The sequence below is a fragment of the Festucalex cinctus genome, chromosome 9 (genome assembly GCF_051991245.1).
Source record: "Festucalex cinctus isolate MCC-2025b chromosome 9, RoL_Fcin_1.0, whole genome shotgun sequence".
Taxonomy (NCBI): domain Eukaryota; kingdom Metazoa; phylum Chordata; class Actinopteri; order Syngnathiformes; family Syngnathidae; genus Festucalex; species Festucalex cinctus.
In genome coordinates this window covers 13,598,474-13,620,873 of record NC_135419.1, presented here as the reverse complement: position 1 = coordinate 13,620,873, position 22,400 = coordinate 13,598,474, and the positions used below count along the sequence as shown (strand labels likewise).

The following is a 22,400-nucleotide window of genomic DNA, read 5'->3' as shown; positions in this document are numbered from 1 at the left end:
GAGGCCATCTTATTAATGGCGAAACACTGCACATCCCGCAGACGTGTGAGGGAAACGAAAGGGCTAGGGACACATCGCGAGGAAGCGTGTGGCCCGAGCATGCTTTTACTGTCTGTGAAGACAGGGAGACAGATGGGTGCAGTGAAGAGGGGATTAGATGGAAGCGGCAGGGCAGGAACCCGGGTCTGGGGAAAAAAAAAAAAAAAAAAAATGCAGCCCTCACGAGAGGATGACCAGGCCAGCCTTCGTGTGGGCCAAAAGGGGAGGTGGGGGAGGCTTGTGATGGATGTACCCCACGACTGGAGCCATTGGCACGCCCACATGGAGACGCCACCAAGGCCAGGCCAGAGGAGCAGGCAATCAAAGAGAGGCCGGAGGGCTACGATGATATAGGAGGATCCAGCTTATTAAATAGGCTTCAGGAGGTGCATGGAGCATCTCAACTAAGTTGTCACACTGCCGCCAAAAGACTTTGGGTAACATCGAAAGCTCGATCTGCAGGCAGCCGTGACAGGCTGTGCGTACAGTGCGAGCGGGATTACTGTCATTAGAAGCATGCGCCCAGACACACGCGCGCACTCCCGGACATGCACATGCGCACACACAAGGGAGATCCAGAACAGTGTGTCAACCCTGATTTACCTCTCTGACCTGGGCCTCATTATCCTGCATCTGAGCCACACAAGGAAGAAAGAGAATGCGTTTGAGTGCATACTGGCTAGGAAGGAGCATCCCATGCTGTCATATCGGATCATATTCTACTGGGGGCCCGATTCACTTTGACAAAACTGTCTCACTAGTGGCGCCTCTACCTACAGTCAATTGCTCGAGGTTGTACAATTTGGAATTAGGCCAATATTTGGGGGGGAAATACACCTTTAAAGTAAAATTAAACTTGACTTATTTAGCCATTTTTGCTAGTCAAACATTAATATTTTGCCTATAATAAATTTGATATTTTCATTATTTTTCATGTACAATTAGTACCTTTAAAAACACATTTTGCAACTTGCTGTCGACTGAAAATGACATCACAAGGGCTCAGGTAACCAATCACAGCTCAGCTTGTGAATGTCACATGACCACACCTAGAAAACAGGTGAGCTGTGATTGGTTACCTGAGCCCTTGTGATGTCATTTTCAGTCGACAGCAAGTTGCAAAAATGTGTTTTGAAAGGTACTAATTGTATGTTAAAAATAATGAAAGTATCAAATTAATTTTAGACAAAATATTAACTTTTTATTGCTCCAATGGGCTAAATAAGTGAAGTATCTCTTTAACTCTTTGACCGCCAAAAACGTTTAATCACGATTAATAAAATCCCGATGTATACCGCCATAAACGTTAATTGACGTCAACTAAGTTTTTTTTGTTTTGTTTTGTTTTTTTGTTTTTTTCAATCAATGGGCAGTGCAACATCTAAGTGCAGCGCTGCCTGGTCAATGGGTTGTAGAATCAAAAACACTCACTAACTATTGGCCACCAGATGGCAGCATTGTATCTCTTCAATGGGCTGCCAAATTACAATGAAACATGACGAAATCTGATGAAATAGAATGTTTTCAAGGATGACATGAATTATAAGGTTTTGATAATGTGTGGCAGTAAAAGGGTTAACCAAGACCTAAAAAAAAAAAAATCCTGCTCAAGCACGTTTGATTTTCAGTATGTTTTTGTGAAGCTACCAAAGAAGGGTCCCAGTGAGGAAAATATGATGACAACAAAACTGACCTATCAGCAGCTTAAAAAGGAGGAACAAGCAAAAGATTCAAGGGGCTCTATGCACACAGTACTATGAAATGGGCAAGGTTATTTTAGTTCACGAAAACGAAATAACTCAAACTAAAATTCCCCAAAAACAATTTCAGTAACAAAATTAAAAAAAAAGATTTTTATTATTTATTTTTTTAAAGAAACAAAAACTAACTGAAACTACAAATGCCAAGCATACTGTTTCATAACAGAAAGAATGAACAACGGCAACCTCACAGATACATTTTCAGAAATAAGCAGATGACTGAAGATTTATTTAGTTGTGAAATTTCACACTTGAGGGGTAGGCAGGCAGTCCAGACACAACTGTTTGCATACAAGACATTAAAAAGTCAAATTTCCATAATATGTCTCATTTGAACACAGCACCTGTCCACTGATTCATGTCTGTTTTAAGTTATTTCTGTTGTTATTTGCATAAAAAATGTTCCAGAGGAAAAACAATGCCACATTGTTTGCCACTGTGTCTCCTGCTCTAATTTCCATTTCCATTCGGAACTCAACACAATCTTTCTTCCTAACGAGCGTCAGACCGCTAACACGTATAAGAAATCGGTACACAAATCCATTACACGAGGCCACCTGAAAGCAGGTGTACTCATGCCGTTGTATAATTCATTTGATTATGGATTTTCGCTTCAGCTTTGTCGCCGCTTTCCAGATGCTTTCTATTCTTGTTTACCGTGTTGTCTTGGAAACAAGAACATGCTGCCAGTTAGGGATATAGTGGAAAATATGATAGGATACGAATGGGAGAAGGCAGAGGTTGTATTTATTTATTTATTTTTTAGATTGTAATCCAGCACCAAATTTGACGCAATTAAAATAAATACTGTGCTGAAACTGACTGCCATTGGATACATTGCAGCAAGTCCTGGCTTCCTATTTCTATTTTCCAAGTACCTTTTGAATTTTTACTGGCTCTTATCCCCACCCATCATTGCTACATACGCTATCATTCAGGGGGGGAAACAAACTCGGTAATATCCCATTTACTCGGAGGCAGGAGATGGTTTCACTGGCAGTATAATAACATGCTACATGGAGCGTAGCATTATGGAGTAGGAATAAAAGAAAGCTTTTAATAGTAAAAAATCAATCCAAAAGCAGCCCTCACCCATTTGATGAAATTGAGGCAATTATTAATATTTCAATGCAAATTGGAGTGCGGCAAACATGTCACCAGTTCCTCGCATTTTTTTTTTTTTTTTTTTTTTTTTTTATAAAAGGACAGTGTATTCAATGTTGTCTAGCAACAAGAAAAATGTGTCGAAAGAATTATTTAATGCAAATCTACTTTGATGCCATGTACAGTTCTTACGCTGCCAACCATGCGTGTCCACAGTACCTCGTTAGTGGCTGCTTTACAAGCAGAGTAAACGCGTCTATGGATGTAAAACGTGAAGATTTCTCATTCAGAATATTAACCAGCACATAAACATCGCTTTACAACGGAATGGATGCAAAACAACCACGTCAACGGGATGAGTAAATATGTGAGTGAAGGTAATAACTCAAGGTTAAGAATGATGCAGTCGCTGCGCATCTCTGCAGGGTGTAGCAGGAAGTTGACATTCACGGATGGATCCCACAGCGGTGGCTCGTTAAAGTAAGCCCAAGCCAGAATTTTCTTCTTAATTCAATGATGCATTAGGGAAGAATGTCTATGAGGGATGTTTTTTGCAAGTACAGGTTAAGCACACATGCTGCACTTAGTATAAAAGACATAGCCAATGATAGTAGTATATCATTATGAGAGAAGCCTGAGGATAAACTACATTCACTAAACAGAAGAGTGGTGTGTGTGTGTGTGTGTGTATCATTTAGCAGGACTGAATGACTCTTCCAAAGTGCTTCATGTTTCTAATCTTGTTCACAAAAAACAAAAATACCCGCAGGTTCATTACTGACATCTAAAAGGAGGCGGGGGTTACTAGCAAAAGCAGCAAAGCATCACCAGACCCACATGTGGAATTTCCCCGTGGAAATTCACAACACAATAATTGAAATGCAAACACCTGCTCCATACAACATCCGTCATGCTGTAGCTTACATTACTCAATGACTGGCGCTCTGCCTTCGCCAGATTCGACGACCAAGCAGCCCTACAACAGCAGCAGGCAGGAAGGAACTCCACATCTGTATCACCTCCACCCAACTCCCCTCCCCAATTTTTTTTGTACCTTCAGAGTGGTGGGAAAGGGTTAGCAGGCTGACGCAGGAAGCTCCGATGCCAGAACCGAAAACAGTGATGCGGTTGGAGTCTCCTCCGAAGAAGCCGATGTTCTCGCTGATCCACCTTAACGCCTGGATCTGATCCAGCAGCCCGTAGTTCCCTTTAGCTGCCTGGTCCCCGGTGCTGAGGAAGCCTGAAACACATGCAGATTAAGTGATTGGAAATGCATACAGTGTAGAGATATTTGTTCAACTGAGTGCTAAGACAGGCTTTTGCATAAAGTGGGATGTTTGAGACTTGCATGTACCGAATGGTCAATACGCCAATTGGAAGTCCAATGTTTGTCCTCTGCCAATTCTTATCCACTGGCAGATACATCAAATTCGTCAAATAGATTCTACAATGGTCTACAAATATTGTTCATGGTGATTGTCTGAATGCATGTATAAAGGGCCAAGTCCTTGTTTTTGTTTTTGTTTTTTTTGTATATTGGTTAAAGGTCTACAAGTCACACTCATACATAAAATTGTCTACGCAGATGTAAAGAGGACTGTGTTTGTTTTTATTTTCGGATACATTACAGGATATGAATAACCTACTATTGTATTAATATGATATGAGTAATAATATATAGCTAAGAGAACAAGGGGTAAAACTTGATAAGTTTTTGACCATCTTCCTACCCCTTTTTATCTTTTTTTTTTTTCAATTTTAATTTGAGATTTTTTTTCGTTTCATTGATTTTTATTCAACATATAATCAGTAATGTTAGCATACCTTAGCTCTCAATTGTGTTATATTGAACTCAGTCTCCCATTTTTGCTGCAATCCCATCTCAAATTAAAGTATAGAAATGACAATAATTTGTTCCGGCACCCCAAATAATGGCAACATAATTTTTTTGTAACGTGTTATTTAATTAGAAAAATAACACCTACCAGCATTGTACTTGAGAAAAAAAAACAGTAACAACATAATTAAATACAATGTAAAGAATTAAACAGTTTTTGCATCATGATCAATTGGAAGCATGCCATTCATTCTGGCCTTGGCCACTAGGGGGGAGTATGAGACATATGAGTAGATTTGATGATGAAACAGAAGACAAATAAGCTGCAGTAATGTAATATTAGTTATTCTTTTGAAAGGATAAAGAATATCCACTTGAGTATACGTATTTATACACTGCTGGCCTGTGTCATGACTGCTTGTATTCAAATATTTTTAAATGTTTATAATTAGCCTGTCTGTGGTGTTGTCCATTGCGTGTTAGCATTACGCTAGCAGACTAATGTAAGACAAATTAATCCGTTTGTTTAAATTTGTCCAATGCGGTGTGTCTACGTCTCAATAAGAATTCAAATATAAATAGCTCATTGTGTTTCAATACTTTTGTCCATCTTGTGTGTTGGCTATGAGCATGCATCTTCACTGTGAAAGGTTATCTGCTAACCATCACACCAGCTGACAGCGTCGGTGAAATCATGACTTATTGGATGACAGGGTTGTTGGTAAAATAGGAGTGCTTGAGGACCACATGTCATCGGGCACCTTAAGGGAAATCAATGTCATGTCTCCCTGGGTGAACACCCATCATCTGATATATCGATCAGTCCAGATGAAAACCTTATGCATCACTGGGAAAAAAAAAAGGGAGCAATGGTCATATTTTAAAGTCACAACAAGCGCATCTTTTATCTTCGTCTTTCGCATTCATCGCTCGATAGCAGAATTCCTAGCAGGTTCTATCCAAAGACATTCCCACTGTGTCATCTACTAAATGATGTCTGATTTGGACAGTGACTCTCCCGGGCCCATCAGACCTCATACTGTATTATTGCACCGCCCTCTCCCAGCGGCTCTCACAGGCCTGAGCCCTGCTGAATGATGGATAATCGAGAGCCAAGGGAGAAGTTCAAAGGCAGGCGCTCCCTAAAGTCCTGATGGTGGACTCAATGTCCATCAAAGCCGAGAACATGCATGCGAGGCGACAACTCTTGAGACGTGTGGACACAAAGAAGCGCCCCTCCCTCCAAGGACTGCTAAACACATCACAGGCAGTGAATGTGGCGGTGGGTTGCATACCCTTCAGCGTTTCTCAGCTTTGTTTCTATTTCATGGTCGATGCCTCGATGTAATGATGAGGACTGTTTTTAAGCCCTGTGGGATGAAAGAGAAGCGCTTTGAAGACTTGGCTAGCTCAGAAAAAAGATACCAATCTGTGTTGGTGACCGAGGTCAAACAGAGCAATGATCACTTTGGATAAACACAGATTAGAAAGCAGCTGCTCCGGAGTCATTAGCTGTTTACGCTACGTTCGAAGAGTGTTTGTCCTAACGACCTTTTATCATTCCTCCTCGTGTGAATCCAACATGATAGACGGCCAGCCCCGCCTTCAACGTCGCACCTTGCCATGCCCCCGCCCGCCTGTTGGCGTGGCATCGGCAAGGCCGAGCCCGATCATGGATGGGGCGAGGAGGAAGTGGCGCAGGCGGCAAAGCAGGAGACAAATGGATCAACAGATGGTCTCCTTCAGATGCATCCCTGAGGATGACAGAGCAGCGTGGCACATGCAGAGAAAGAGAGGGAGCGCCAAGGAGACAGGCGGAGGAATAGGAACAGACAGGCAGAGGAGAGGGGAGGACTCCATTTGAAGAGCTTTTCATTCACTTCTCTCACTGCTCCTCCCTGTGTGCCATCATCACGAAAGGGCAACAGACTTGTGCTACCTTCTCCTGGGTGCTGGTTAGTGTCCGTCCTCTTACGGCACACACCAGATGTATTTAGGTATTGAGACGAAATATATTAATCAATGGCTGGCGTAGCCTGATATTTTAAGGACTAGGCCAATTCGGTTGTACCGTGCTTTAGTGCGATTAACCCTCCTGTTGCTCACTGGTCCACACTCACTGCTTGCTGCGGTCATTCATGCTTCAGTACGTTTGTGTATCATCACCACATGAGAAAACATTGGATCGGTCCTGATTTCTTGTCTTTAGGTTGATCTGTCTGCATGGTGGTGGTTATCATGACAAGCTGTCAGGAGTAGCAATTATATTACTTATATAACAGGGCTCTAGAGTGCAACCAATTTGGTCGCACGTGCGCCCTACTTTTTCAACAGTGTGACTAAAAAAAAAAAAAAAAAAGAAGCAAAACGTTAGTCTCAAGCAGGGGTCACCAACCTTTTTGAAGCTGAGAGCTACTTTTTGGATAGTGATTAATGCGCTTCTGAAATACAAACCTTTAATCCATACTCCCTATCTCCTACATGTACTTTATAAATCTTGAGATGTGTTAATGTTTGTATACACAAGTTTAATAGGAGCATGGCTTATTCCTTGTCCTGGTTTCCTCTCCCCTCCTGGGCGGCCCGTGCCCTGAATAACCTATGGAATTTTGACTTTAAGTTATTTAGTTTACGTCTTTTGTACAAAGTGGTGTTTATCATCCAACATCCACCCATCAATTTCCAAGTCACGGTAACTGGTGTCTAGGCTACACCCTGGAGTGTTTGCCAGACAATCATAAGGTACATACTGTTTAGAGCAATACGACCATTCACGCTCAGATTCACACTGTCACTGAGTGAGAACTCAACCGGCAAGAGAAACAATCGCATAATACAACACAAACAGGTTGGGCACTTGTGCCTCTGACAGTAGTCAAACAAATTATTCATTCTTCATCTTACAGAGAATGTAATGCTCAGAGAGGGACGCGTCAATGAATTTTGGGCGTCCATCATTCGTCAACCCTTCAGTCATCGTCGATCGGTCAATTTTTCAAGCCAAACCAAAATGCATTTGTCAATCCGTCATTTCTTAGCGAAATGGCCGCCCGTCAATTCTTCTGTCATTCAAATTGGGCATCTGTCTGTGTTTCCGGCATTTGTTCACAAAATGGGCATTGCCTCATTGATAGATTGACGATTACATTGACAGATGAAAACCCACTAAGGGCAATGCTTAGTCTATCAGTTTTTCTAAACTTCCCGTCATTCGTTAGTCGTCGACAAAACGTGCGTCCGTCATTGACGGATCTTACGTCAATAATGAATGCCCACACTTAGGAAAAGGTACTTGTCTTTCTTTGTCGTGAACCAACCAAGGTCCAGAAATGTGTGGATTTGAAAGAACTGGAGTATCCTGACCAAAATGCCATCAAACACTTCCGGGATGAAGTGATCCAGGCCTTTTCAAATGACCTCACATCTGTGCCTCAACGCACCAAAATCTTGTACAATCTTCCAAAAAGCTGAACATGGAGGCCAACATCATATTTTCTTCCATTGTCACTGCCACACTTAGTCCATGAACCCCCAAGTATTTCAAGCAAAGATATTCTCTGAAAGTACATTACTAAATGAAAAGAAATAGTCACAATTATCCCATTGGAACTTGGAAAAAAAAAAGTCGTTATATGTCATTAGAGGATGACAAAACATGATCAATCAGAATTGCATATCCATCTGGCAGGATAAACGCTGGCCAATGCTCTACTCAGTGGGGACTCGTTGGTTCACCAGACGGATGCTCCTGCATTTATAAATATTTCTAAATAAATGTGGCCATTAAATTGTAGAGAGGTAGAAATCCACTATCTGAGACAACAGGACAAGCTGCAGGCGCTATTGTAAAAATAATTATTGTGTAGCTGCTGGCGATGGTTTAATTGGAAAGGTGGCTGCGAATATTTTCTTTGGAAAGCAATTAAGATAGCAATGCAATTGTTTTTATGCTTGCCAATACAGTAGCTATTTTTAAACAGATACACATTTAATGTCTGCTGTTTGTTGACTCTGTCTAGGCCCTTAAGCATATCAGCAGTGTATCAACCTTAAGATTTTCAGTCTACTTTAATGTATGTATAAACAATCAATTTCACACTAACTCAACTTTTGTATACTTTGCAGGTCTTAATATTCTTTTAATAATACAGTATTGAATATCACGTGAGGTGTGTAATTTAGGAACCAAGCACAGACAAGTCATGGATGCTAGAAAATAGTCTTCATATAGAAAAATACAAAATGACAACAGTGAGCAGGGCTGGATGCAGAACACATAGAAGATAGCTTGCATGGTCGACTAAGAGACCTTGACCTACTGACAAAAGTGTTATTCAATAACTTGCTCGGGCAATGTACAATTCTATATGACAGAATAAAAGCCTATATGATAAAATAAGGGCAACTCATGAGGGACATAGCAACTGCATAGCAACTGACCTCATTATCATCATAGGGACCATAGTAACTGCATAAGACTGCACAAACTAAGAGTGGCTAAAACATCATCATCATGATCATAATACATTATCATCATAAGGGACATAGTAACTGCATAAGCAACTGACAACATCAACATCATAACAGAATGCCCCCAACCCAAAACACAGTTAATATAACCAAGCCCAAAACAGTCATAACAATTAAATTTTTGGTGATACCGGCATAGAAACAGTGATGGCAAAGAGGATGAATTATACACTACAATGTTTTGTTTCATTCATTTTTTATTCATTTTTTACTTTCGGACGCATTATTACAGGTTCCATCGATCACATCATTTTCAACATTGACATCCGAATGAAGGGTTGACGGGTAGAAGCCATGGCTTATTAGTAACCCGTCCCTATCCGATTCCTCCTAAACGCATCAGTCATATACATTGATTATGATAGTCATTGATACATATCGTGATCCATCAAAGCCAGACTTTGGACTGCACACTCCTCGCTCAGTTCATCTTGAGTGCGAGTACAGATGCATCCTGGTCTTTTTTTTTGCGACGATGAATGACAAATTCAATATTAAATGCAAAAGAGAACAATTTGAACTGAAATAAACAATACAATATCCTTATGCTATAACATGTAGTCAACAGGACGCATTTTATTCTTGACAAAAGCAGAAAAACATGTTTTTAAGGTAGACGACTGAGCAGGTTTGCCATTGATTCTTGTTACAAAACAAAACCTTGTCCTGCAGTTTCATCTGTGCAAAACGCTTTTGTTTTGACAAGAGAAAGGCACATGCCCTCAAGTTGAACCGCACTAGAAAGACGGATTCACACAAATAAACTTCATTTATGTCGAGTCTCATTAATAATTTATACTAAAGTCCAGAATTCATGTACACTACGTAACAGGATCTCGAAAGTGAACTTCTCTTAGATGCATCCTTATCTTAAGGCCATGCAAGTCTTGAAATATTCGTACATGTACCAAACAAACATGGCAGATTATGGAGTCCAACCACTCTTTGTCTGATGGATGAGAGATTAGATTAGGCTTTCTTATTTACTGCAAACAAACAGCATGGATCAACATCAGTCTCCCTGCTCTAAGTCGCTGCATGTCGGAGCATGTCTGAACTGATAACAGGATGATCTTGTGACGCGACCACGTCTCATGCCGCTCTGTGGTATTTTCTTGCAGTGGCGCGGTCATGGTCACGGATTGAGCCCTGATCCCAACCTGAGAAGCAGAGCTGAGCTTTGACCAGGTCTCAGCCCCGGCCAGCGCACACCTGTCACATTGCATTGTGCTTGTCGGGGGAACAACGGTGTGTACAGCCTCACATGCACCGTGAGGGTCGATTAAGGTAGGCCTCGCTAAAGCGTCACCGTGGAGCAATGCCGCCGATGCCACTGGCGTATCATCTGTAGCAGCTTTCCGTTTACATTTCATCACCTAGAAAAGTTTATTTTGCCAAGCGTGCCGGCACATAATGCATTTTCCGCTGTGATCTTTTATCAATAACTCGCCGTCACTATCTCAATATAAACACCATGTCTCTTTCTCCCTCCTGAGCCGTGGCAGTGATTTCCTTTACCCTTTCCTCACCGCATACGTATTGCTCTATTGATTATGATTTAAATGTCCGTTTCCATATGGCGGGCTATAACTCAGGCTCGAGCGGAAAAGAGGTGACGATAATGATCGCTCCGACCCCGGACATCTTTCTGAGTCTGATCTCCCAGATAATGGAATGTGTGTGAAGTAATGGCGGAGGGTGAGGAGGGGGCAAAGATGGGTGAGGAGGAGGGCAAAAGTATGTTATTGAGCTGTGGAAGTGAGCTTACGCAGGGACAGATGGAGGGAGCTGATAGGGAGGAGGAGAGTAGAGGAGGTTGGAGAAAAACAGCGATGATGTAAAGGAAGGCAAGTTTGGTAGCTTTTAGTGTGATTCATTCCATTTTCTTTTGCCTTTCTGCCTCTCATCCTCCATCTCTTTGGGGGTGCTGGTTAACAAGGCTCTCTGTGTCCAAAGTCTTCCTCGGTACTTCCCCCCCTCCCGTCTCCCTCTTGCACTCACCCTCTATCTGTTCCCCCCTTCTCTTCTCTGGGGAAATAAAGGCCCACACAGTCACAGCCTTGACAGCCTCCCTTAAGAATCCTACACTACAAAAGAGCTCCAACTTCCCCCCCAGCCAGACCCGAGCTGAATGGGAGCCTCTGGGGTGTGGATGGGAAGCAGAGGAGAGGAAGGGGCCACATAAAGGGTCTGTGTGTCAAGCTCACGACAAGCAAAAGGAGAAATCCAGTGCTCATATATAGAGTCATCCTTTAGGAACTCCCATCTTTTCATATTCAGGGCGGTGAGGGTTGGGCTTTTCTGAAAATAGTGTGAGGGAGTGGCCTGAATGAAGGTGACTGCCACGCAGATCAGCTCCTGTTTACAGCTCCATGCCCAACGGCAGGGCTGGAGTCAGATCGTACTGATCTGAGAGCAAAGCAAGGAGAGAGAAGGGCATGCAAGCACAAGGAAGCCTCTTTATGGCTTCCTGAACACTGAAGGCCATTTACATAACATCACAGTCTTTTTTTTTTTTCCGGTGGAAAAGAAAGTGGTTGCAAAGAGGGAGCTTCGTGGTCTTACACCAAAAAGATTACAATTACATAGGATTAAAACAGATGAAATCTATGTTTTACACTCACTGGATATTTCATCTGATACAACTGAAGAGACCAATGAATTATCTGTCCTTACCAAAACAACACTCAGTTTTGATCCATTGTATGGTACAGTATAGAACTAAGCAATTGTACATCAACGGAAACCAATAATAAAACCCTGTGTGAAAATGACAAAACTGACCATTACGTTGCAGACCGTAAATGGATTTAACAAGTGTTCCAAGACTGCCATAGATAAGAAAGGCCAGAGCAAGTAGAAAGTTTACAGCAATAAAACATCACCTATCTAATTATGTGCGGCAAAGAGGCCGCAGCATGATGACAGCATGATGTCACCCATTACACATCAATTTGTGATTTGTGCAGCCCCCACCCCAGATAAGGGTGTCGTCAAGACCACACCTCTCGAGACCAAGACATTATCCAGACTAGAGAGTATCGAGACCAAGCGGTGTTGTCAACACCACAGTAAGGAAGATATCAAATGATGTCATTGCCTAATTTGCATAATTGGTAATTTGCATGTAATTGTAATGGATGCCATAGCAGAGAGGAATAATGTTGTGGAACCCCAGAAAAAGTCACTAGTCGCTTTTGAAGAAAAAAAAAAAGAAGTCGCCAAGTTGGCAACACTAAGACCAAGACGAGACCATGATTTTGGCGGCCAACACCGAGACAAGATCAAGACTGTATATATCAATTGGCAGGGAACTCCGGTCCTCGAAAGCCGCTCTCCTGTTCTGATAAGATGATCATTTGAATCAGGTGTGTTAAAGGAGGGAGACATCTAAAGCAGGCAGGACAGTGGCTCTCGAGGACCTGAGTTGCCTACCCTTATACAGTAAAGTAAATCAAAGAAAAACAAAACAGAATGGCCTGTATCTTTTTTTATTGCATTTGCAACAAAAACAAATTCTGCTATGTTGTTTTTGAAATAGTCCCAAGTACGCTCTGTCTTAGATCGATTCAAAACAAAGTAAAAATGCCTTCGGCTTGACCGAGACGCTCAAAAAAGGGTCTTGATACCGGTCTCAAGATCAAGACCAATCTCAAGAACTGCAACACTAGTGTACACGCAATTTTACAGGTTATAGGTTGCATTAATGGTGGAAAAGATTTTAAATGACTAATCTAGGTCTCAGTTTTTTGTCAAAGAGGCGGACAGACAGACAAAACGCAATGTAGAACTGAGCTGCCGGCACACATGGCAGCTGTTCGTCCTCCAGCATGTGACTTGAGGGCAATCTAGTCTGATTGTGCGACTTGTCCCAGTGATCAAGTCATGTGACCCAAGAGACTCTATGCACACTAGGCCTAAATGGGCAGTTTGCATGTACAGTTCTGAATAAGACCCACTGATGTGTTCACGCCTCTAAATTGGAAACTCATTTGCTTCTAAACGGTCCATTTTTTACTTTTGCTGCGCTTGCCTCCCTCAACCTCTTCTTCCAAGCGACTACCTCACACTTTCTACACATCATTGCTTTGAGCACAGACAGTTACTTGTCAAAGACAGTCAAATGGTTTTACATTGAGGAGGACGCGGCATCTCACAGCTGGTGTGGAGGCGGGCCTCCACACTCCCGCCAAGCGAGAGAAAAAGACTGGTGTTGAAGAGGCACAACTGCGAGGTTAAGCAGCTCTTTGGTTCCACTTGGAAGAAAACGACTCATTGGGAGACATTTCACAATTTACCCACTACCTTTTTGAAAGGGTTCTTATACTCAAGATCTTTTTTTTTTTTTTTTTTTGCCTTCCAACCTGTACCAGAGTCAGTCGAGTCTGTGTGTTGGTGTGCATTTAAGTTCAAAAGCCTGGCATGAAAAATGTGCAAATCTGACCGATGAGCTTGGGTGGCGAGAAGGTTGAACAACATCGTGCACTCAGTGTGCACTAATTCAGTGTGATACCACACAGGAGATCAGAGTAGAGCTTATCAAAGCAAGTCAGAAGAGTAGAAACGGAGAGAAAAGTCATCATTCAGAAGATCTTCAAAGCCCAGCTCCTCCTTCCTACAGGTTGTTGCGCTTCTTATTCCCACAGACCATAATAACCTTAGTTTTGTGTGATCCTTATCGGAACTTAGCGAGAAGTCGACTATACTGCATCTGAAATTCCGGTGCTGTAAAATAATTTTCTCACATTTCTCCTTTGTATTTCTTCCAATGTGCGCTGTAGATCAGCAGCCCTTTATGTGAACAATGTTTCCTCGCCGTTTAGCGCGGCATCTTGGAATTAGTCTTGTTATTTGTCTTCCGAAAGCTAGCTCGACAATAAAACTTGGCTACAGGAATGAGCACGGTGTTCTGGTTTTGAATCATCTCCAAATTAGTTGTGCCGATTTATTCTGCATATTGTATAAAGACGCCAACAATGCTGCTCTCAATGTAGCAGCAAAAGGCAGAGCATATAAAAATTCAGCTGAACCTCTAAGTCAGACAATTCAAATTACATTCATCAATTTTCAAATGAAAAATACAACTCGCACCTGACCTCAAGAGCACAATGACATTAGAATTTTGGACTGAAATGTGACAAGATTTTACAGAATGATAGCACTATGGACTAGTGGTTGACATGTCTGCCTAACAGTAGAGACATTCTGGGTTCTTATCTTGCTACGCACTGTTTTTTTTGTTTTTGTTTTTTTTCAGATCTCACACTAGGCCCCTGCTATACAGTCATAGTTTGAAAGCCCCCCACCCCCTCCCCCCACACTCTCCTTACCTCTTATTCTCCCTTTTCTCATTTAAGAATTTGGGGCACTGCCTGGTAACCTATCAGTCCTCTTATCCCTCATGTTATGCTTCTCGGATTGAAAATCAAACGAATTACATGTGCAATGACCATAAAATTAGATTTTCATTTTAAATTTAAATTTTTATGATAGTCAAGTAGGTTGAAATGCTAATTAATTGTCTTTAGAGTGAGGAAAGGCTATAGATTTTTTGATGACAACAGTTTGACCGATTCTTTCAATCAATTTTTTTACAGTATTTATCCCCATTATGGGCACAGGTGATTTGAATCTTTGGATATAGCCAATTGCAGGCCACATACAGCTTATGCACTCATTCACATTGACATTTAAACCTATGGACAGTTTAAAATGTTTGTTTTTTGGCACAAAAAAAAGTACAAATATGGTGAAAATATGCACAATTCTCACAAGAGGAGTTGAACTGGAATCCAACCCTGATGAGTGAACCGCTTGATAAACGTGTTGCAGAGTTTGACCCGTTAACAGATAATTTTCAAAAATCAAAATCTTGAAAAACTCTCCAGAATCCTGGAATTGACTGTGTACAACTTGTGAAATTCCAGCAATCTTCAGTTTTGATTGACACTATTAGTGGTATCTATCAGCTTAACTACATGTTGATTATAGAGGTGTCCCCTCATATATCGGTCACATCTGAGAAGAGAGGCACTGCCTTTCATACCCATCGGACACTATGACCTCACTAATAAAGTAATAAAGTAGAATTACGACCTCTCCGACAGTGTCAACTAAAACTGTAAATTCACAAGCTTCGTAAAGATAGGATTAATGACATCCTCTTCTGTGTTGGATTGATTACATCGTGCAGGTACATTTAATGAAAGGGGAAGCAAGTGTATGAAATCTGAACAAGCCCAACAAAGAGCAAGGACGCTGCGCTTGCATGTGTGTGTTTATTTGCGTTTGTGAGTGTTAGAGACTTTTGGCCACTAAGCTGCGGCCATCTGTGTGTGCTGGTAAATGGGGGCGCCATCGCATATAAGCGAGCAAAGACTATACTTTCAGGGATCATTTCTATAGTTTCTGATTGGAGAAATGTGTTTCTAAAGTGTATGGTTTCGCTAACTACGATTACTCCAACACTGGCATCCAACACTGTTTGTTTGCATTGCTGCATGTGTGTCGCCGTGGCAGTGAAATGGGATGGGGGTTGCGTATTCAAGGCGGTGAGGGAGGCATAGATATTAATCACATGGAGGAGCATGGCTGTGTGCCGCTGGGCGTAGATGGAAGGGGTGTGAGTACAGTGATGTCATCCTGACAAATGGACCGGCCATGTTGGCTGAGACTCGCACATCGCCTCTCATTTCAATTAGTTCCTCACACGCCGACACACCTAACGCGCAGGTTACACACGTGGAGAATATGTACACCGTGGCTACAAACACCCACCGGCCCTCCGCCTAGAGTACTCTAACCCATTGGCCCCAATCTTTTTATCGCCGCCATACAAGTCCATAACTTTTGCGGACTTTTGGCTAATTATTAAAATGCTACACAGTAAATTATGTAGAGCAAATCTGACTCTATTTAGAGTGGGACTAAATAGACTCAGTTGTAGAGCAATATTTACACTTGGAAGAGAGTAAAATAAAGAATCGGAAAAAAATAAAAGTCACTCAAGGGTTAAGGAACGAACTCACGAGCTTCAGATTGGCGATCTACTCCCGCCACACAGCTCCTGCTGTGTGTTAGTATATCGCTCGTGTCAGCTGGAATCTTTGTAACTCCAAAACGTTTTTGGTCTCCTCTTGGATATAAGCAACCAGTTGGAGGGGTAAATATTATTCTAAAACTATCTATTTGGTTCCATACTAGAGTCAAATTTACTCAAAACAGAGTCAAATTTACTCTACAGAATTTCCTGTGTGCAACAAACAAACAAACAAACATAAATCCACTGTGTATTTTTATGTAGCTGAAAACAGATTATGTCAACTGAAAATAACGGAGGTATTCGGGAAACAGGTAACGACCAATCACAGTTGACCTTTTTTCTGGGTTTGGTCATGTGACGTTAGCAAATGAGCCATGATTGATCGTTACCTGTTCCATGAGCACGCGTGATGTCATCTTCAGCCGACAGCTAATGGCAAAACGTGTTTTTAAAGGTATCAATTGTACATGAAAAATAATGAAGTCATCAAATTCATTCTAGACAATATATGAACTTTTTACTGTTGAAATTGGCTAAATGAGTCAAATATATACTTTAATATTAGCATCTGCGACCAAGATAATTAGCATCTTAACGTGTTAAAAGACCGTAATAGACAGTTGAAACTGAGTGAATCCAGTCACTTTTCAAAATAAAATGTTTGAAGCCTCTGATTTATTCATTTATTTTTTTATTCTCTCAACTGCGCGGCTTGCTGTGGCCCGGTCCAAAGTGGCCCGGAACCCGGTGGTTGGGGACCACTGCCTAAGCCACTGCACAGCTCTCGAATGAGACTCACTCATCTATGAGGGTTCCGTTCAACTCCTTTAATCAATCTAACTAAACTGCGACAGCACTTTTGCTTTCACTCTCATCCACTGCTCCCAAGTGACCATTCCTATTGTTAAAAAAAAAAAAAAAAAAAATCTGGGGCTACAGCCAGCAAAACTGGGAGGAAAGTCTCGGTGTGTTTACAAACTAACAACCAGGTGATGGCTCTTTCCCACAATATCAATTTGATGAAGTGCTGGAATGATGGCACAGGGAGCAGACATTTGAGCCAGTGGTAATAGCACGTATTTACTGTGAAATACGGTGCAAGATCTATAGCCACCATCACGTTGAGTGCACACAAAACTCAGGTTTAAAGAGGTCCGACCTCCTCCCTGGACACTTCCGCAAAGCTTGACACCATCAAATAACACAGTCAGGGCTGAATTTGCAGTGTCACCTACAAAAGATGCTTATACGCTCTTCCCAAAGGTCTGCTGCAACTAAGCAGAGGTGCTAAACCTCATTTCAAACTCCTGACTCCTTCCTCTGAACTTTAACATCAGCCGGCTTAAAAGCATGTTGGACTTTCCTCCTCAGCGTCAACGTGAAAGTACCTCTCAATCAAAATCTGAACTTTCTGGAGTTCTCCAAATGACTGCTGTGACCCTCTTCCTCTTCACTGTACAAGAGGATCAATTTAGAAGAAGACAGTACAGGCTGGGCAATTTGCGGCTGAACTTTGCTACGTCAGGGAAGACTGGAGCTTTCCTCCGGAGATTTGATCAGGGTCTCTTGGGGCTTCAGCTTCACTTCCAATTGAGCATTAGTGGTCGGTATCTTCTCATCTTCCTGTGGTTAATACCAACTCCATAGACTTGAGTCGCTGGGGGTGGAAGGCTACATCTAGCCACAGCTTTAACTCATTCACTCCCAGCCATTTTCACAGAAGCAATCCCGTTCGCTCCCGGCTGTTTTACTGGATTTTAACTGATTTTGCAAGGCCCACAGAATATTGTGTTCTATTGCTATAAAAGCATGGAACCTATCAAAAGAAAGATTAAAGTCTCTTCTTTCATCAGGAAAAAAAAAACATGTTTCTATCTGTTTTCGCTTTGCAGCAATTAGCATTAGAATATAGCGAATTTTCATCAGTTTTCACAAATTATTTAAAATTGTAAGTAATTTTGCTTTTTTTTCTACATGGCCCTGGTTGATCTCCTTTGCTCTGCTGCCTCCTGCTGGCCGTTTGTGTAATAACTACCATTTCTGCAACCGTTCTTTGCAGTTGAGAGGCTGCATCAAAGCCTTCTGTATGCTTTAGCATAAAAAAAACCAACCTAAAAAAACATATAAATACGTCTTTGGGACACATAAAACATTTAAAAAAAAAACTAATTTACACGTTATTGGGAGCAAATGTGTTAAATAGGTTGCTACACATCTGCATCTAGCACTTTAACAACTATAGGATACATGTGTCATAACTTAGCCTGCTAATAGCCCTTTTGTTTAAATTACCTTATCTCAGGTTTCATACTAACTATAAATAGCACATAACAGTTATCAGAATTTTGCATACATTATCAAACTGATTTCCATTAATCTGTGTTGGTTAACAGGCCAATAAACAGAATATTAAAGGAGGATCTGGATCAAGCTGTAGAGGTGCAGTCAGTTAGATATTAGACATTAGAAAGCCATTTAGCAATAAAAAGATCCCTGGCGAGTTGTTGGTTTACATAATTTTCTGGCACAGGAAATAAATGTATGTCAAGGATTTTGCTACTTCGGAAAATCCCCAAAGAGCAAATTAGTGCTTGATTATTAATAATTCACTTGGGGGTTGGTCAGTGTTATTGAAGTAAATTTAACTAGCAAAAAGCCAATACAAAACACACCAACACGAACCCGGTTGGTTCCCTAATACCACAGAGAGGACAAGCGTAGGTTACCTGGGGTCATCCTGACAATGACATTCTTCTCAATGCAAGCCAGTGTATCATTTTAGTGTACTTCACACAAATGGATGGAGTCTGTCAGTGTTGCTGTGCCTTGGATTCTTCTGTCAATCTTGACAAAAATACTTCAACCCGTTTCGTATCACCAGGCAATACCACGTCTCTCTATTCCATACTGGTACATTGAACATTCGTTTTGTGGTTTTGCGGCTTGCGAAGAATACTTTGCGACAAAGTAGATCTTTGATATGGCGATTATGCCAGTTGGATATAAAAACTCTGCTGTTCAAACTAAAACCTCAAGTTGGGATCATGTGTAGAATGGATTTAACTTTTAACAGTGCGCGTGTGCTTGGCTAGCTTGGCCTTACGTATTCCTTTGTTGTTGAAACGGTGCTGTTCCCGCACCCTGAGAACAAGGGACGCATGAAAAATGAATGAAAGGCCTTTGAAATTGTGTATTACCATAACACTTTTACAGCAGAGGTAGCTTGACTGTTGCGTATTGGTGCCTGTAACACAATGCGCTCGCACCGTCGTAGCATGTCTTACAAAAGATGTCTTTTTTTTTTTTGCTTTTTTTTTCTCCAACTGCAATTGATACTGAAGTCCTGTTTCCAACAGAGGTCTTAACTCCCAAACAGCTTGGAGTGATTCCTTTTTCATTTCACTGCGTCACTCTGCCTTTTAATCTAGCCACATAAAAAACTAGGTTCCAACAACAACAACAACAATAAAAAGGTTAGATCTTGCTTTCTGTTTCATCTCAGCTTCCCGCAGTCCCCAGAGATGTCGGTTGCCTGTGCGCGTCCTCAGCGCTTGGCGATGTGAGATTGTGCCAGGCCTCTGTTTGTTTGTCTTTCTTCCATCTCCTCATCGCCCCGAAATCTGCCTGACACCTCGGCAGCATAGCTCAAGCCCCACAGTGAGATAAACCTTTAGATAAAATGTTACCGTGGTTTTGTGCCGCAGACCATATAGGTTGGCCAGACCCACTGTACAGATTATAGAATAGGATGGAGGGTTGAACAACCGGTTTTGCTTGGGGCCTTGGTTTGATTGGTCTAGTTTTAGCCTAAGGAGTCTTACTCATAAAGAGTCTTGTTCAAGTAGAGTAGCCTTTTCTTTTATTACCTCCAACTTAAGTGGATGATCTAGCCAAATGGTCTTTTTACTGAAAAATATTAGGGGTCTATCAAAAACCGGTTTGAACCGGAAAATAGTTGTTTTTTTAATGTAAAAGATGTCATGCATTGAATCAGCTGTCCATCCATCCATCCATCCATCCATCCAATCATCCATCCATCCATCCATCCATCCATCTATCCATCCATCTATCCATCCATCCAATCATCCATCCATCCATCCATCCATCCATCCATCCATCCATCCAATCATCCATCCATCCATCCATCCATCCATCCATCCATCCATCCATCCATCCACTAATCACATCATTGTCCTTTAAAATATATCGAGATACGTATCGAATCGTCATTTATTGGAGTTTATGTAGCTTAGAAGGAAATGGCACATTTACAGTACCGATAAGTTCATTCAAATGTATGTATAATGACAATAAAAAAGGTAATTGCATCACCTTTCGAACTGAGCCATACCATATCGAATCAAATCATAATCCTCGAACTGAGTTGATTACTTGAATTGTTTTGCACCCCATGTATCAAATCGTCTTTTGCGGAGAGATGTACACTACTATAAAACATACAATGTAATCTAAGTTAACAGAATGCCCTTGACAACAAAAGAGCATGGCACTTAAATTGAAATGCATTACAGTAAATGAAGGTCTTGCTCTGTCAATGCAATAAATATCCTTAAGTTTGCTGTATGTTGAATTTCAATGAGCATCCTACAAGGATTTATGTATTTTTGAAAACTATTAAGGCCAGCCTAACCAATTCTAAATTATGGTAAAACAGTCTTTTAAAGTCAAAAGGTTGGCTTTCGAGTGCAGTCTGCTCGCCATGTTTATAGAGTGGGCCCGCTATTCTTTAGGAGTGTCTCTGCGGGGTTTGCACATGCACACTATTTCAAGAAAAAACATTTTTGTATGATTTGCCACTTTTCTAACTATACAATCTTACAAATACTATATTTGATTATACCATGACAGGCTTATGGTTTGGGCTAGTGATACTATACATTATTACATTAATTATACATGACTAAACAAAATGACCAGTGGCTATATTGCGGTGGATACATATGTGAGTTCAATGTAGCTTTTATGAAGTACATGTTTCTCCCCAGTTCCTAGTAGTATGAATATCTGAATTGACCCTAATATAGTATGGTCATCATTGAATACTATAATGATCAATGAACATGTTTGATCCATGATAACAATAAACTGTAAGTGTCCATCAAACCATCCTAGCCTAGCCTAGCCATAAGTTGAATAGCTTATGTTGTTGTTGTTGTTTTTGTAGTTGTTTGTTTGGTTGAAAAAAAAAAAGTGGCAAAGATGCATGGCAGGAATGTATTTTGAACATGTAGCATATACTGGCACATTTTATCCATCCATTTTCTGAACCGCTTGCTCCTCACAAGGGTCGCAGGGGGTGCTGGAGCCTATCCCGGCTGGCTATGGGCAGTAGGCAGGGTACACCCTGAACTAGTTGCTAGCCAATCGCAGGGCACACAGAGACAAACACGCATCCACACTCACAAGCACACCTAGGGACAATTCGGAGCGCCTAATTAACCTGCCATGCATGTCTTTGGAATGTGGGATGAGACCGGAGCACCCGTAGAAGACCGTCGCTGGCACGGGCAGAACATGCAAACTCCAAGGAGTTTGGCCTCAAACTCTCCTCAATACTGGGAGGCGGACGTGCTAACCACTCACCCACCGTGCCCTGGTACACTTTATCAGTACATAAATACTTAAGAACGTAAAATTTAAGCTTGCAACTAAAGAGCAACACATTTTGTTTGCAATGCACTTTGGGGCTGTTTATTATGTGCCGTATTAGAAAAAAAAAAGATGACGTATAAAGTTAGATATGGAGTCATTCTGAATTCTGAAGTAGGATGTCAACTGGTGACAACTTGGTGACGGCATCACAACTGAGGTCAAATCTCGTCATGACGTCTTTATATCTCTTCTTGTTTTATTACTTTTCCTTGCTAGGTGACGCTAATACACCGTTGTAGTATATGACTAAAAGCTGAGGGAGAAAAAGAGTCGAGAAACATGAACTTGTTGAAATATACACATCAGAAATAAACTATTTCTTTACTGATTGAAGTACTAATTTTATATTGGTTTATTCCCATATGGTTCAGCTTTGCGGGTAAGCTAGCCAGCTGCGGTACCTGCGACTTTGAAG

The 22,400-nt window shown here is 41.4% G+C and overlaps 1 protein-coding gene and 1 pseudogene across 2 annotated transcripts in view; one reads left to right on the top strand and one right to left on the bottom strand.

Moving 5' to 3' along the window:
* The window catches only part of nlgn3a (neuroligin 3a), a 179,447-nt gene that overhangs the window by 53,214 nt on the left and 103,833 nt on the right, over nt 1-22,400 (bottom strand). For both annotated transcript variants that reach the window (XM_077531982.1, XM_077531983.1), the window contains one exon: nt 3,958-4,143. In XM_077531982.1, coding sequence (XP_077388108.1) covers nt 3,958-4,143 — 186 coding nt within the window. The remainder of the gene's footprint in view (nt 1-3,957; nt 4,144-22,400) is intronic.
* On the top strand, nt 15,645-15,787 carry LOC144026459 (small nucleolar RNA U3; annotated as a pseudogene).